Source organism: Vollenhovia emeryi, unplaced genomic scaffold (assembly GCF_000949405.1).
Source record: "Vollenhovia emeryi isolate VEMERY1.0 unplaced genomic scaffold, V.emery_V1.0 DF939144.1, whole genome shotgun sequence".
In the NCBI taxonomy this organism is placed as follows: domain Eukaryota; kingdom Metazoa; phylum Arthropoda; class Insecta; order Hymenoptera; family Formicidae; genus Vollenhovia; species Vollenhovia emeryi.
In genome coordinates, this window is record NW_011967222.1 from 1,772,602 (window position 1) to 1,789,484 (window position 16,883).

At 43.8% G+C, this 16,883-nt stretch overlaps 1 protein-coding gene across 4 annotated transcripts in view; it reads left to right on the plus strand.

The window, feature by feature from the left end:
* Positions 1–16,883, plus strand: part of LOC105566564 (poly(rC)-binding protein 3) — a 121,893-nt gene that overhangs the window by 96,704 nt on the left and 8,306 nt on the right. For 2 of the 4 annotated variants that reach the window (XM_012020655.1, XM_012020658.1), the window contains exons 3-8: positions 1,263–1,319; positions 1,656–2,054; positions 2,645–3,046; positions 9,789–9,885; positions 10,607–10,886; positions 14,046–16,802. In XM_012020655.1, coding sequence (XP_011876045.1) covers positions 1,263–1,319; positions 1,656–2,054; positions 2,645–3,046; positions 9,789–9,885; positions 10,607–10,886; positions 14,046–14,427 — 1,617 coding nt within the window. In that variant the 3' untranslated portion in view covers positions 14,428–16,802. Of the gene's footprint in view, positions 1–1,262; positions 1,320–1,655; positions 2,055–2,644; positions 3,047–9,788; positions 9,886–10,606; positions 10,887–14,045; positions 16,803–16,883 lie in introns of those variants that run through there. The other 2 variants (XM_012020656.1, XM_012020657.1) reach the window with 2 other exon arrangements.

Below are 16,883 nucleotides of genomic sequence, written 5' to 3' on the forward strand. Positions count from 1 at the left end.
GCGCTCAAACTATTGACCGGTATAGCGTCGCGGCTATACATAGCTCTCGGAAGCGGCGTCCATGGAGGAGCCGCCGTGACGTTCTGTCCCGGGTTGATAACGCGGCTCGACACGATCTGATATCTCTCTCTCTCTTTCTTTCTCTCTCGAGGACTTGCAATCTCGCGGATTTCGCCGATCGTGGCCTGACCCTCGTGGCTGGCGCGTCGCCAAGTCTTCTTCCCTCATCGTGTCTCGCTGTCTTCTTGTTCCGGCTATATTTGCCTCGGCGTGCATCTAATTCGTCGGCGATGACGCTTGTCCGATCGCGCGCTACCTCGTGCACGTCAATAGGAATTCGCCGACTGTCGCCGTCGCTGATCTGCCTCGTGACGCTCGCGCGGAACGAACGGCGGAACTATGGCAGTGTACAAGCCCTAATTAGGGTCAGGCGTCGCGGAACGTGTTCGCAAGTTTGCGACTCCGCGCTGGCGCATGAACTGGCACGCGATTCCGCTCACCGGGGATAAGATTGCGTGGGTCGAGGTGAGCAGGCGAGCCGCCTGTCTTAATACGCGGGACTTTGATCCTCCCAAACTGAGGGACGATAAACCGATAGCGCGAGAGATACGCGAAACTCGTTAACGTCGCTAGGAACGTTGGCATTTCGTCCGGGAGACATCATCTAAGTTTAGAGAGAGCGCAGGAATATACCCGCGCTGGTCTCGCTTCGGAGCAGCTTAACAGTGACGTTACCCCGAGGTCAGACGGTATCAGGGTAGACGCGAAGTCTGAGCGGACACCAGCTACTTACGTATACTAATTATAGGCTCGCGCGGCAATTCTGTCGTTTATCTCGCAGCTATTCCTTCTATGCATCGCGTGCTGATGCATCCAAAATGTGACGATATCGGTGCGTTGAGCAGAATCGTGCGTTAAAAACATCTGCTCACGAAACTGCGTTCAAAACATGACCCACGATTATCGTCATCGATTAGCAACCGACATATAATTGTATTGTACAAATTTGTGTTTTTATATTATTCATATTGTTAATATTTTATATCATTAATATTTTATATTATATAAATGTCGAGTATCACAATATCGCGCCGTAATGCCCTTTTATTTCGTTTCATCGACAGATTTCAACGATTCCGAATAATTTTCAATTATTCGGAGCATTAAGTAAATTATGCATACGTGCGTTTGTGTTATTGAAGCTTAATGTTTCACTAGAATCCTACGAAAGGCACTAACATAATATTTTTATTTCATTGCAGGAAGTCGGCAGCATTATCGGGAAAAAGGGAGAGATCGTCAAGAGGTTCCGCGAGGAGGTAAGCATCGATTTCTATTGCGAAATACGTCTTCTGATGCTGAGAAAAAAAAGAGGGAATTACGTGTAATCGCATCACGTGTCGCAAGACGAATATTTTCTACGTGAAAGCATGTAAATTGTTATCACTGTCTTCGGTTCGGCTGTCGAGGACAAATTACATTTTCACGTCTCAAGTTTGTGTTTTCTACTTTAATCATTCTTTCACTAATACACACTAACTTGACCTCAGAATAGCAGGCATTGATTATCGAATATCGGAAGCTGAAAATAGCTTTATATGTATACACAAAGACCCATGATTGGTAATACTTTTTTTTCCGTTCGCTCAACGCAGTCCGGCGCGAAAATCAATATCTCCGATGGTTCCTGCCCGGAACGGATAGTGACAGTCACCGGGCCGACGAACTCGATCTTCAAGGCGTTCACGCTGATATGCAAGAAGTTCGAGGAGTGGTGCTCGCAGTTCCACGACATTCAGGGTGGCGGTGCCGGAGGCGGCGGCGGTGTATCGAGGCCGCCCATCACACTCAGACTGATCGTCCCCGCGTCGCAATGCGGCTCCCTGATCGGCAAGGGTGGTTCCAAGATCAAAGAAATTCGGGAGGTCACTGGCGCCTCGATCCAAGTCGCTTCCGAGATGCTGCCTAATTCGACGGAACGTGCAGTAACCATATCCGGTACCAGCGAGGCGATCACGCAATGCATATATCATATCTGCTGCGTTATGCTAGAGGTACGTCCAGCGACCTCGCAACGGTCGAGCATTTTACAACTCATAGTTCGCACTTTGACACTTTATAGAAATTGTCGTCCGGAAAGACTATAGCCGGTAGCAATTTACATAATCGTAATCATTCACGAGCGTGCCATTGATTCCGTTAAATACGTGGCTGGAAACATTTATTGATCTGCTGACAACTAACAGCAGCACCGGTATTCGAAACGTAAATGCAGTAATTATCGTACCATGTTGATCGAATCTTAAAAGAATAATCGCATACATTTAATTTCAGCGAATCGTGATAAGTTAGATCAACCTACTAAAGTCCAGAGTAAACAGTATTAACAACAATAATTTTTTTTATTCCATTTAAATTGTTTGCATCATTGATAAGTTTCTTGAAAGCAACGCGGCGTGTATGTAAACGGTAGTCTCCTTTTGTAAGCGACATTTTCACGAAACAATTCTTCCGAGTCGATATGTCATTTTTGGACTTTAATAGGATAAAAGGGCCATCTTTTGATGATAGCGCGGATGCTGTACCAGATGTAATGGCTCAATCGGTGTATTCGCACTCGTGCGTGTGTTTCTTTCTGTTTCAGTCCCCTCCCAAAGGTGCCACGATCCCTTATCGCCCCAAACCCCAAGTCGGTGGGCCAGTGATCCTGGCTGGTGGGCAAGCCTACACCATCCAGGGTAATTACGCGGTGCCCGCCCACTCGGACGTAAGTACAGTATTACCATTGCCCGCGCCCGTTGCCGGGCCCACCCCGCCCTCGCTGAACACCCAAACTTTGACCTCGCCCTTCGCGGCCCACCCCTCATCCTCGGCCTTCGCCGCTTCTCACGGGCACCCGCTCCTATCCACGGCCCATCTTACGACCCCACATCATCCTCTCCACCCGAGCCCCTTACACGCCAGCGTGGCAGGCCTCGCCGACCCCCTGCTGAAGAGTGGACACTTGCAGGCAGCCCTCCCGCCCGCACACCTCGTGGCAGACGCCGTAAGTCTTTTGTTTTTCGTGCTCCACCCTCTCCCAAACCCCCTTCTCGATCACCAACCTGGCTACTACCCGGGTAACAATATACATACGATGGATTTCCGTTCCACTTGTCCGAAAAGTCAATACACCCTCCCGCTTCAGTGTCTCTTCACTGTACACAATCCTTAATATATCCGGCAAAACTGCAAACTGGCAACCCCGGCAGATGATTGAAAGTTGAAAATGATTACGAGGAAAGAGACGGACGTTTTACGGAAAAACACAGTGATTTATTTCTTTAGAAAAGTAGGTAATCTTATCTCTGAAATTCTTACAATGAGAGGCTAGTATTATCGCAGTAGAGAATTGATATTTCTCCTTTATTTACAATGTGTTTCAATTATCTACATTGCGTTTTTCTACACAGTAGTTGAGAAAGAGAAATCACTTGCGTAACGAATCTAGGCTCGTTCATCGTATTACTGGGATTAATTTGCGGTTAAGTTAATGCGCAATCGGGAGGGTAGAAAGTTTTATAGATAAACGAATGGTCAAGCGTGCAGTTGCAACAGCGACTGAACATTGGCTTTCGTTAAAGGCGAAAGAGCACGGTGATTGTGAGAAATTCGGAGATCAACGTGGGTTTATTTAGTCGCGATTCTTGATCTTTTTTTTGCGGTTTAACTAGTTCTGTTAAAATTTCCTATGTACCGAATATGAATTGGCTATAGTGAGTATCGTAAATCCCAATGAATCTCTTATTTGGAAGTCAATGATAGAACATTACTTCGGAAAGTAATTCGAGATATATTATTCGTTACATCTGAAGCTGATGTACAATTTGTACAGCACTTACATCGGGTTTCGTAAATTAGTCATCCTTTCGTTAACAAGTGAGACAACATTTAATAACATATTGAAATAATTTCCGCGTATCTCGTTTATAATTACTTTGTACAAGTCACTGGATAACGGTAAACAATGCGCTGGCGAAAGGATTCATACTGACTTGTCTCTGGATTCGAGATTATTTCAATTTTCGTCAAATGCCGTGGAAGCTCATAATATACTTATCAATATATTTCATTATTATCTAGGTCACTTGGTCTCCTTTTCCTCTTGAAACTCTTTGCTGTCCTCTGTCTCCCTTCGCGTATATGCATCAATACCTTGGCTTTCTGCTCGATATCCCCGTACGGTCTTGAGCTTTCTGTCCAGGAATATTCGTGTCGCATATCCTGCAAATTTTCTTAGATTGCGTGAAGATGCGACCGAGAGGATCCTGTCGCACTATTAGCTCTGACCGTGCATACCTTCAAACCCTCGTGTTTTCCAGTCGCGTGACTTCGACTGCAGAAACATCTGATTAAACATAACATGGTGGAACGAAATAAGGCATGCTGTAATTATATTTAATAGTAACTTCCAACGCGACCACGTCAGAATTTACTTTGTCGCTGAGCCCGTCGTTGGAAGGTCTCTCGTATCAGAAATACGCCGTATTCGCGACCTTTTTTTTATCAATTGAAAACAGAACATTTCTATAGATCGCTATTTAATAATAGTAATTCAAGAAGCTCGTTTTCTCTTTCACATTTTTAGAATGAACCAAATATCTTTCAACGATTATGCTATACCAGCGAAGTCACGCGAGATGTACCAGCTTTGCTTTATATGTGATCCGCACGTGCTGTTACGTGCATGCTTTTTTCTCTGGATTATTTTTTTCTTTACCCTATAGATGTTCACCGATGCTTCTAACAAGCTCGACCTGAACCTGTGTACACGTATCTCCTTTCATAAGCTTGCGTTTGGTAGTGAGTTAATCACTTAAAAAAATTGCTTGCCGTTCCTCACAGTGCATAAAGAATTTAAAGTTGCATGCTATGTTAAAAATGTGCAATTGTACGACGTAATATATAAGCTCCGATACCAGGTTGAATTAACGAAACCTGCGTTAGTATGGTTGATTTTAACGAATAATTCTATTTGCACGCGATGTATCTAGTTTGATTCACGCCATTTCAGTTTCAATTCTATTGAGATTAATTGGGATTAATATTTTTATCCTTTTCATTTCATTTTGGTATTAGCAATTGGACTGGTTCGCGTCTTTTTTTTATTGCAAAATTTGAAATTTGAAGCATTCATCTACAACTTGGTATCTGAAAATTTTGGTCGTGCACTTAGCCACTGCATTTATATGGTTCCATTGATGATCGTATTGAACTACCAATTAGCTGTTCTCACTCTCTTGTATATAATCTACTTTTATCTCCTATCGTTCACATCTACGTTTTAGATGAGAAAAATACAGGATGTGCACGTAGAGTTAATCGGTCTCTGTAATATGTATTCGGCGTACAGACGTGCTGCATCGAGCAGACAAAATAGCCCAGTTTTCTCGATACGATCATCGTCCGAGAGCGGCAATTTGTGCGCTCTCTCGGAAGGAACTTGGAGGCAAATGTCGGGGATTTGTTCCGAGCCTCGCGCCGAACGATCGGGCCTGCTTAGCATGAATGCTTGCTCACGGGTCGCACAATGGATTCGTCATGGCTTGTCGTTGGATTCGGTCAGGGAGAGAGTGTGAGAGAGAAAGAGAGAGAGATACGTTTATAGAAGGTCCCAGACGTTACCGCTACAAGTCTCCACGAACGGCTTGCGATCAATGAGGAGGCCAAATCACCAAATAGCCGACGCTCTAATTCCGGGCTACTGTGGTAGTGCTTTGAAAATCCACTCATCCGGCCGATCGATCGGCAGATGCCATGAAACGTCACCCTGATAAATGCCCGTATGATCAATCGGATCGTTCTCGAGACGCGAATTTCATTGAGTACGCTACATCATTCTGTTAATTATCACAGTTTACTCTTTGCTATGTTTTTTTTTACATTTTACATGTTCACACATAGTATAAAACTCGGTTGGTTTAATTTAGTAGAAAGGTTGTTCTGTGCCCTCACATTTGGATATTGATGTCGAAATATCAAAATATCAGATTGTCGGATCTGGTTTCAGTCTTCTGCCTTTTATGATGATTAAATAAATCTGATAAATTTCATACGCTTTGAAATGTAAACGCAAATTAAATTTCACGTTCACTACTAAAGTAGATGAAAATTACTCGCTTTCTACGTATTCCACTTCGTTGATTTATATATTGAAACGCGTATTTTCCGTGGAGTACCTTTTTCAAATAGAAAATTGTAATATTTAATTGAAATCTTGTGTGCGACGAAACTTTCGAGACCGACCAAATGTTTTCATAAAGCATTTATCAGGATGGCGTGTCGTCGTGTCTCACCTCTGTCCTATCTTCTCTTTCTGTGCGCTCTTCAACGACCGACGTCCGACACGGAGCCCGACTTCCTCGAGTCCGATTTGCTACCCGGAAACGAAACGAACGAACACGAGATGCGCGATAAAAAGGAACGTGTCCATACCATAATACGTCCTATTATCCACAGATATATTGCGGCTTGAGCAATTCTCTCTTTTTATTTTTTGGGTTTTTATTTTTGTTCCTTTTTCTTCTTTTTTTTCTTCCTTTCTTCCCGTTTGATCTCTCTTTTTGTCAACTTCGAGAGACGTGGCTGAAAAGGGTGGGGTTGATCGGTAGAAGCGATGAAATAATGAATTATGAGAAAATCACAAACGAACAAGGACATGCATGCGTGGCACGAAAAGAGGTAGATTACCTAGATATATTATTACTATTGCGCTTTAGATCTACTTTCACGATCCCATCTTTAATACTTTCTCAGTTTCTCAGTCTGCTTGATGAACTCTTACGGCTTACAGTACACGGTTATTACTTCGCTTCTTCTCCTGATACACTGTCACCGATTTTGTGTTTTTTGTTTCTGTTTATCTCTACACGGTCTCACATAAGAAAAATCGTTCCCTGCTCTCCTCAAAATTGACTTTCCTTATCCGGTCACAACCAGACTTCCTTTCAGACTCAGTTGAGAGCGCAGGAAACGTTCAATCTACTTCTCGCGTGAAATTGTTTCTAAGTATTTATTTCTCGCTTTCTACATCGAACATAATTGTTCATCTTTCTGTTGAGTTTTTATAGAACTTTAATTCCATTATACATGTCACATTGTTAACCGCATTTGAAGGATTATTTTTCTAGTTTGTTTTTAATAGATAACATGACACACAGGACTTATTCAAATTGCGAGCTTTCTGTAGAAAACTATAAGATTTTAGAAAAAGATTAAACATTCTTTTACTGTGATGTCTGTACCAATTTTAGAACGTTCAAGTGTTAAGAGAAACAATAAATTTAATAACATAAAATTTTTATCTTTAACATGGCACATTATCCAAGTGAAACAGTTTTATTTCGAGTGTTCCAATTGATATAAAACGCTTTAGAAGAATATGAATTTTCTTTTAACTACTGAATAACATTTATAACGTGCCAATCTATTCAACATAACTATCAATTACATTTATTTGTATTCGTAAATCTCTATTCAACTTCAACTTCGCGAGAAATAAAAAGGACAAGATCCTCTTTTTACACGTACACGGTCATAAATACACGTGCACACATTTAATATCGCTCTTGTCGCGCTACGTTTTGTTCGTTTCTCCACCTCCATCCTGAGTTGCTCATTGTCCTCTTGGCGTCCTGTTTAGAACAGCATGGCTTCCGGCACTCTTTTAGCTAAGAGTCAGCGACGAGTTCGTGTAAGGGTGGGCTGCCCTGTACATTACGTTTCCACTATTTAAGCACATTAGAGATCACGTCGGGACGGTTTGTCTGCGAGAGGAGGCGTTTACATATTCGTGAATAGACCCTTAATACAGTTCAGATAATTTACCGACTGTAGACGATCTAAGTCTCTTTTCTTGAATTTCCGGTTATTGAAAATATATACGTTTAACGATTGAATAACTCCACGGATATGAAGTATTCTTCGGTTATATTATACATCAATATTAAAAATTTTGTATACTCACATTCTACGTATATCACAACGATATAAACGTATATATTAAGATAATGTGTTGTATTAATGATGATTTTACATATACACATGCATTTTCTTAATATATATAAATCAAAATGTGTATTTTATACAGTGCAACAGCGCTTAGAAATTCTGCACACAAGTTAGTTTAGATGACAACAGTGATATAGGGAATGAAATATTATCATTCGTTTAAGGACACGACACATATATACATCCCATCCTTCCCGTCTACCTTTCATTTATCATCCTTTTTAAAAATAAAGATAGAATATATCATTAGTAACTAGATACAATTTTCTTCAAACGTTTTGTATCTGCTTCAAATGATTAGCTCGTCTAAGTGCTCACGAAATAATCGTTGCAGCCAATCAAAATAATTTACGATTAATCATTAGAATGTTTAGTCACTTTGTGATTATGATGGTAACTGCAACATGTCAATAGGATCGTAGTGGATTATATTTGACGAAATGCGATAAAATCTTTATTTTTTTTTCGATGCAAATAAAATGATACTAAACTTCATGTAAGTATTTGTAGTTATCACGTGGAAACGGTAGGTGCGAAAAGGAACTGCTGCGTTACATTTCGCGCGATTTAACGATATCGCTAGGTACACAAGGATATCCATCTTCTCCCCGCGCTCGTTCGCTCTCTCTTTCTGTGATTTCTGAGCGCCCCTTCCTCGTCAAGCTGTCCCCAAGTAATTTCTGCCACGATTTTCGAAGTAACGCAACGCGATAGTTTATCTTATCGACGGCCATACCGCGTGCCGTTTATCCTCCCAGAGCAACGGGATATATATCGCTGTTTATCAATTTAATGCATTTCAGAGGCACGCGAGATTTTATGCTTCTGCGATAAATGCGCGGAATGTAGACTGCCTAAGGCGGCGACTGGCGGTTCTACTAGCCTCAATTTCTGCATACGTCAGAAGCGAGGGATCGTCTTCGACGGATCACGCTGCTGTAAAGACCGAAATTTAAAATAATATTTCCAAAACAGGTCGGGTATCGCCACAGCACGGTCAGGATTTGAAAATCGAGCGACGGAGTTCTTGTGGGCGTTTGAGCCGAAGCTTTAATAACTTCTCTTGCTGAATATCTTCTCTTAAATATTGATTGTTACTGGGGGATGCGTCCTCCAATCTGGATATATTCTACGATAGTTCCCGTATCGGATTAAGAATGCATCGGCACGGAAAGATAGCGAGTACGCAGAGATAAGTTTTAACGATTAAACGAACCTTATTGCATAAGAGAAGCAGGAATAATTGTCGTTAAAACTTGATTCGTTTGCTACATTGAAGTGCTCTTTGCTCTGGGTCGATACGCGTAATTGAAAACGGCTCGCTCGAATGGCTATCGTAGCGCCCGTTATGAGGAAGCCGTCGGACCGGTCCCAGGAAGTCGGGACGAGGCGTTGATCGTGTGCGTCACGACGGGATGAGTCCGGGACAGTCGAACTGAATCGTCGACGTTGCGCGTGCGGAGGATGTCCCCGTCCCCCTTCTCACATAGAACCGAACGTTCTCTCTCAGCGAGGCTGCCCCTGAGCTAAGAGTTCTTGCTCGCAGTCGGAGATCCTCGAGCGTGATGCGCGAGGTGGCGAACATCTTTCAGGCATACATAGATATATACTTCTCGGTGTCGTCGTAAACCTCGACCCCTCTTAAGCACACCCCCGAGTGATTGTCCGACGCCCGCGTACCCCGCCCGCCCCCCCCTTCCCCAATTTCTGAACGATGGATCTCTTCGTCGTTGTTGCAGATGGGCAAGCTGGGTAGCAATCCTCTGGCAGGGCTGGCGGCCTTAGGCCTCGGAGGTCTCGCCACACCGGCGAACACGGGTGGTCTTAATCCAGCAGGTAAGTCAATATATATCTTGGAGAGATTTTAGATCGGCAAGTATCCCGAGTATCGATGTTGTCTGTCTGGCAAGAAAGTTGATGTAGAAAAGATTGGCACACTCGTTTTGTCTTCATAGTGGTATGTATCGAGTCGTACGATGTCGAGTGGGTGTTAGCCTGTCGATCGTATCTTATGACTCGCAAAAGAAGCAAATTGACGTATTTCCACTGATGTCATTTCCTTATCTATTATATCTCGACGATATTTTTTATAATTGACCGCGACTGGGTGCAGCGGATGCCTGTTGAAATTTGCATTTAGATACACCGTCCATTTCAAAACTATGTTAATAGTCGATACTTACGGTATTGCGATAAATTCTTCCTGTATGAACAAACTTTATTGACTAAGAGCTACACTAAAACAGGTTCGCATGCTGCAATGAGAAGTTAAATTTATCTATAGACTGTTCCCACAAACATTAGTTAAAGTTTATTGGAGTTCTAGAGCAGGACTAGAGGAAGAGAGGTAGAGGAAAGAGCGATAGTATCGGTTAAACCGCAATTCAACTTCCATGCAACTAATTTATGGGAGCAGCCTTGTACAAACGTCTTCCGTTTGCCCCGTCGATTATCTAGCTCTGCAAAGGGCAACTTTTTCCCCCGTACCTTTCATTACGAGCGCGCTGAGATTCGGGAAAGAACTCTAATAATATTTGCGCAATTGATGGTCGCGTAGCGTTAGCGGCATTGGCTGGAAGCCAGCTGCGTACGAGCAACACGAACAGACAGCAACCGGCGGCGAACAATCAGACGCATGAGATGACCGTGCCAAATGAGCTGATCGGTTGCATCATCGGGAAGGGCGGTACCAAGATCGCCGAGATCCGTCAGATCTCCGGCGCCATGATCCGAATCAGCAACTGCGAGGAGAGGGAGGGCGGAGCAACGGACCGCACGATCACCATAACCGGGAATCCGGACGCCGTGGCGTTGGCACAGTATCTCATCAATATGAGGTGAGTACCACGCGGCCTGTAACTACCAATTTCCCCCCCAGGCCCATTAGATCGAAGGTCGACCTTCGGAAGACCGACAGGAAGTCATTCCGAGTGGTTCGGCTTTCGGTGTGTCACCGAATTCCCCATTTTTAATAGAATGGCAGTCGAACTCGTCCCGGCTACGTTTCGCAGTGGATCGCGATGCATTTCCCCCTTGATCTCTCTTTTTTATTTATTTTATTTCTTTCTTCTTCCCGCATCTCTGCCGACACCGCCGCGCGCCAGCCAGGTTGGCGCGCGTCTCGCCGGCGTAGAGTGACTTCTTGTTGACCCCCTACACCCCCACGATCGAGATCCGCCGATTCGCCTGTTTGTTGAACGCTACTCGTTCCTCGCACAACCTGCTGCCTCATTTAACTTTGATGTCTTCCTAATGGTGAGACTATGTAAGGGATAGTCGAATCGGCACCCCTCGCGATATCTCCCATCATCATTGTTACCACCCTGGCTCACGACAACCCGCGTACAGATGACTTTCCTTTGCCCATTAAGCTATATTGCTCATTAGCATAAATAAACTATAAATTAATTCTAATAAAATGGAAGATACACTTTTAAGAACATCAACGGAATATTCTTAACTATACTCGCATAAGGGGGATGGTTTTAAGACTATTTCCATGTAATGGGGGAGGGGATGGTTGATTATTTCCATTTCTTCCCGCGAGAGATTTGCAGTTTCAATGAATCAAACGTTAATATAGACATCAAAGAAGATTTGTTCTCTGTTTTCGAAAGGAGTGTATAATTGGCATTAGGGGAAAAAAGTCGTCTCTACTGCGTGTCGCCGCGAGAGATGTTATGAAAGAGGTGGCGTTACGCTGAGAAAGACACCACCGCGGGACGGGCGCGTAAATCTGTTGACAAGGCAACGCAACGGTAACGATCGCGAAAATCTCCCCGGCTGCGATAATGGAAAGAGATCGTCGTCGCGTAACGCCACCTCAGTTTACAGCGAAACAGGTCGTACGTAGTCGTAAGGTAAAGATGCGAGGAGAAGACGTCGCATCGACGGCCATGCTCGAGGAGGCACCAGCGTGTGCAGATACCAGAAGACACCGACGTCGGCCGTGAGACGGAAGAGGAATCTTAATCCTTTATTTCCAGGTCCTGTCTTCCAGGTCCAGTACCCCGAGTATCCTGCAGACACAACTCCGCTCAACATCTGTTCCCATTGTCGCTGGCTGTCCTTTTCAAGCAAATAAACTACCGACCGAAAAACATAATTGAAAAGATGTAGGAGGACTGTCGCTCCGTTAGTGACAATCAATCCCGAAACAGTCCCAGACAAACGTATCACAGTTCCTCCTTTCAATTCGGTTTTTTAATGACACAAATTTCTTTCTAGTTTGACAGGCTCCCGGTAATGGACGATCAGCTTGTAACATTTACGCTTATAATTCTGTTTTGTATTCGTACGAATACTCGGCTCGCGGGAACGGAAAGAGAGATACCGATACACTTTGTCTTCGTAGCCGCGAGTATTTCTCTGGTTATTACACTCGGAAGAACGTATCGCACGAACCGCGTCGCGGTCTTTATTTGCGCGATAGATGTGAAGGGTCTCCCTTGTCCTTGCCAGGAACCTTCGCCGTAGCATCTTTACATTTTAGTTATATGCTTTCATCGCTGTTGTCGTCATCGCTTAGTGTTCATTGGTCGGTGTCGAAAGATCTCTGTGACTTATTTTTTTTTTTTCATTTTTATTTTTACCGATTTATGCTGTGGAACTAATCTACTTCCATCATAGCGACATTAAAATGGTGAACGGTACTAACGTAGTCGTCGACGAGACTCGAGGACGACAAACAAAAGTCCGCACAAGTTCGCGCCACACGTAAGATCCCACCAGCATCAAGCCGAGTTTACAGTTTAAACACGCGGATCGACACACTTTTACACCCTCACGTTTATAATTATAATCCATTATATTTTATTCCAGATTGCCACTCACATTTTACTACTGCATATAAATAGCGCAATGCCGTTATATATATTTATCATCTCGATACTTCTGTATTTTGCCCGTTAACTTTGTCATCGTGTTTATTACGTATCGTGTATCCCGGCACTCCCGTCGGCCGCGGGTCTGCGCTCTGCCATTCATCTAACCCCGAGTCCTCTCGTACGGACGGCGCACGCTTCAAAGTCGGCCGTTCATCGTCGCGATTAGACCTCGCAATCTCAATCAGGCGAAGGGGCGACGCGATTTGTGGCAGAACGCATACTCGTCGCGCCTGGTTTACTTTGATTTCTGCCTTTTCTATAAGCCACGAGGGCAAATGGCTCGTTCTACCGACGCACCGTGGAGACCAAAACCGCCTCTCGGCCATTGACGCGATTCACGAAACCACCGACGTCCCACGGTCTCCCTCAATGACGTCTCCCGTCTGTACAACGAACCACGTGCCCGTTACACCTAGAAAACAATCGCATCGTTCGCAAATCTACTTATTAGTGGTGGATGTGACATTTGTTTTTTTTTTTATTCTGAGAGAGTAGACTAGCGAACGCGTGTTTATCTTCTTCATCACTTCTTCTTCCTCTTCTTCTTCTTCATGTGCATCCTCCGCTGCGTGCTCCTCGCGATCAGGGCGCATCTCTCGACCGATTCCGTGTTCGGCGTCTCGCCCACCGCGGACACGGCCGGCCGGCGCTCGTCGGAGTCGGCCTGTGTCCGGCACGAGTGCCCTCGGTAGGGTCTAAATGCGACCTGACGCGATCGAGACCTTCCTTCCTCCCCAACCCCCCACAAACCACGTAGCCGGTGTACGTGATAATCATGCTCCACAGAGCACCTCTGACGTAACTCTCTAAGCCTACAACTTGTGATTTAGTTTCCTCTTTTCTGATATGGTTTCTTTCTTCTCTCATATATATATTTTTTTTTCTTTTCTTTTACATCGTCTTGCGTTCTCCGCGGCAGCTACTACTATTATTATTATTACTACTACGGCTACTACTCCTACTGCTACTACTACTACTATAACTCTATTGCTACTATACTTTACTTTTTATCATCTCTTATGTTCTATTTTTTTTTAAATCTCTTTGACACACTGTTTTACGAGGAACGTTCCCGCCCTCACCTTTTTACATTTTGTGTCTTTTCCCCAGTGTCGAACTGCAGAAAGCTAACCTAGAGGCCCAAAATACCCAAACCCCTGGCAGCGGTACCACTCCCGGAGCATCCGGGGCCAGTGCTTCCCCCTCTACCACCACTACCACTGCCTCTCCCTTGGCCAGCGCCATCCCCTTGGCTCAGCTGCTAAGCAAGCCAGGCGCCCTCAACGCCCTATCTAGCCTCACCGCCCTCGGCGGACTCACGGAATTGCTAGGTGGTGCTGCTGGCGCAGCTGCATCCGCGCTACCGGTCCAGACTACCGGCGTGCACCGATCGCACAAGACCTTTACGCCGAGGCTCCGTAGCCCGGGCGCACCAGGCCCGACCGACAGCGGCAAGTTCAAGTCCGAGCGTACCAAGTATAATCCGTACTGAACGAACGGACAAGCGACGGGATGATAACGATGATGTTACAGGGGAACATTAAAACACACACACACACACACACAAATACACACACATCTTCTACTACTACTACACTTATAGCGTACACTTGTGTAATACACCGAAGTAAAGTGCGTACGGACGCCAGGGTAGCGAGTACGAAGACTTGGCGAAGGATCAACTTGTTTTTTTTTGTTACCAAGCGATTGTTAAGATGGACACGATTGTCTAAATGGGTAGATGCACGCGCCCAAGGAGGAAGATTATCCTCGATCGTACAAAGGATCACCTCCAAGCGATCGACGACTGATCTTGGAAAAGAGTGTCTCCTTCGGCAAAATGAAGCATTTTTTTATCATTTTTCCGAAGACAGCATACAGTTGCTCCGCTCGCCTATGTTTGCTCATCTCCTAAGAATCACTGTGCGAAAATACATTTTGTAGGATTTTTATTTGTGTTTTTTTATGTGTCATATTTAGCCGAGGAAAAGGATAAGAAGAGATTGGAGCGTTTGGAATCCTTTGCATTATTATTAAATCGTATGATCCGATGCTAAGTCTTAGAAACAACACATATACTATCGTGACACGCCCTCCGAGATCGGGATGTTTCGACGCTATCGTGTAAAGACTGATTGTGTGATGTAACGAAGTGGCGGAAATCATTAACGATAAATTTTCTCTCGAGGTCCCTTACAGCTAACGACATGAAGCTTTAGTCATACGTTTGCGTTTCATTCTCTACGAGCGGTTTCTGATAGGCTCGGAGGACGCGATCGCTCATGCACGTCGCAAGACAGCCTTTTTTTTATAAATATATAAATATATAATTACATTATTATAATAATTATTATAATTATTATTACAATATTATGGATTATTAATTACTGTTTGAAACAAAACTCTTATTATAGTGTAACTGTTCCGATGTGATTTTTTTCTCGTATAGTAGATAGAAGTTCTACGATAAAAGAGAGTTTTTTGCGCGCGCGTGGATGAATATGTGTGATGAAGAGAAAGGGGAGGAAAGTGCGTAAGAGAAGTCGTCTTTGGATCATGTGTTTATCAGTCTTTGTAATAAATTGCGTTGAAAAAAATGCACTATGTCATAATCATGTAACGTGCTTTAGATGACTTTTGCGGTCTTCTTTCTTACAAAAGAAAAAAAAACGTATCCGTAGCCGCGCGATTGAGAAGTTCGCAAAGAGTACGAGCACGGTGAGTTTTGAAGCGTCGTAATCGACCCTCGCAATATGAAGTAATCAATCAAGCTATACACATAGTGTGTTGTTGTAATAACGGTAATAAACTTAATCCTTGTACATCTGCACGCGAGACGTCTAGAGGTCTGCATGGAATCGCGTGTAAATTATGTTTTTTGTGAAATTTAACTAATAAAACACGTATACACACAGAAAACACGATTTCTAATTCCACGGTAATTCGAGCGTCTTCTTGATCTACTGTTTTGTAAGTGAGATCGAAAAACGTGGAGTCGAGAAACGTCTGGTCGCGGAAGAACATTCAATCGGTTAGATCTAAGTCTAGCGTAATCGCAGAGTAAAGGGAGAAGAACCGTTTGGACAGATGTTCAAGATGTTTCATTGCTTGGATAAAGACGATTGATAATGGAATCACCAGATAAGTGTGTTTGTGTGCTCAATCTCCTAGTTCATAGCGAGTATTTGCAAGTAGCGACCGATCGGACTTAGGACATAACGATCGGGTTATCCCGAGTACTGAACCTTATCGCGAGCGTGGCCATGGTTCGTCGGAACGCGCGGTAATCGCATGAAGAATCGATCCCGTTCGCAGAAAAATATTCCGATCGGCTCAACCGTCGCCATGATCGCGAGATATCTTCATTCTTCTACGTTTTTTTTCTTTTGTCATTTTAGATTGTACGGTCTCGTTCCATTTTCTTTCTCGAGACAATAAAATCACGCCCAGGATTCTAAGCTGAGGACTGTTTAGGACGAAAAAAAATCATAAATGAAAAAATTGCGAAGTTAATGCGTTAGAGAGTCACACACAGTCCCATCATGTAGGTACATCAAGTAAAGCAATGCGCATAACGCGATAAGTCGTAAAGCTGTACTAGATGTAATTAAAAAAAAAACAATACTTGCGATATTTAATGAGAACGAATGTCTTCATTCGAGACAGATATTTGGTAAAGGAAGCCATTGCTATGCCTGGTATTCCTGCATAGAATCCTGTAGGCAGATAATCTTCAGCTGTACATTAGTCTATAACGATATCGCAGAGCTTACATGCTTAACAGACTTTAGCCACCCTGTATCATCTTGTTAAATAAAGCTAGGCGTGTTTAATACAGTAAGAGAAATACAATACCAAATAAAAATAGCTCTGGCGTTCCTGCGAGTGAGGTCCCGCAATGCATTGGTACTGCAGGAAAGTGATTGTACACGAGCGTGTTCAATAATG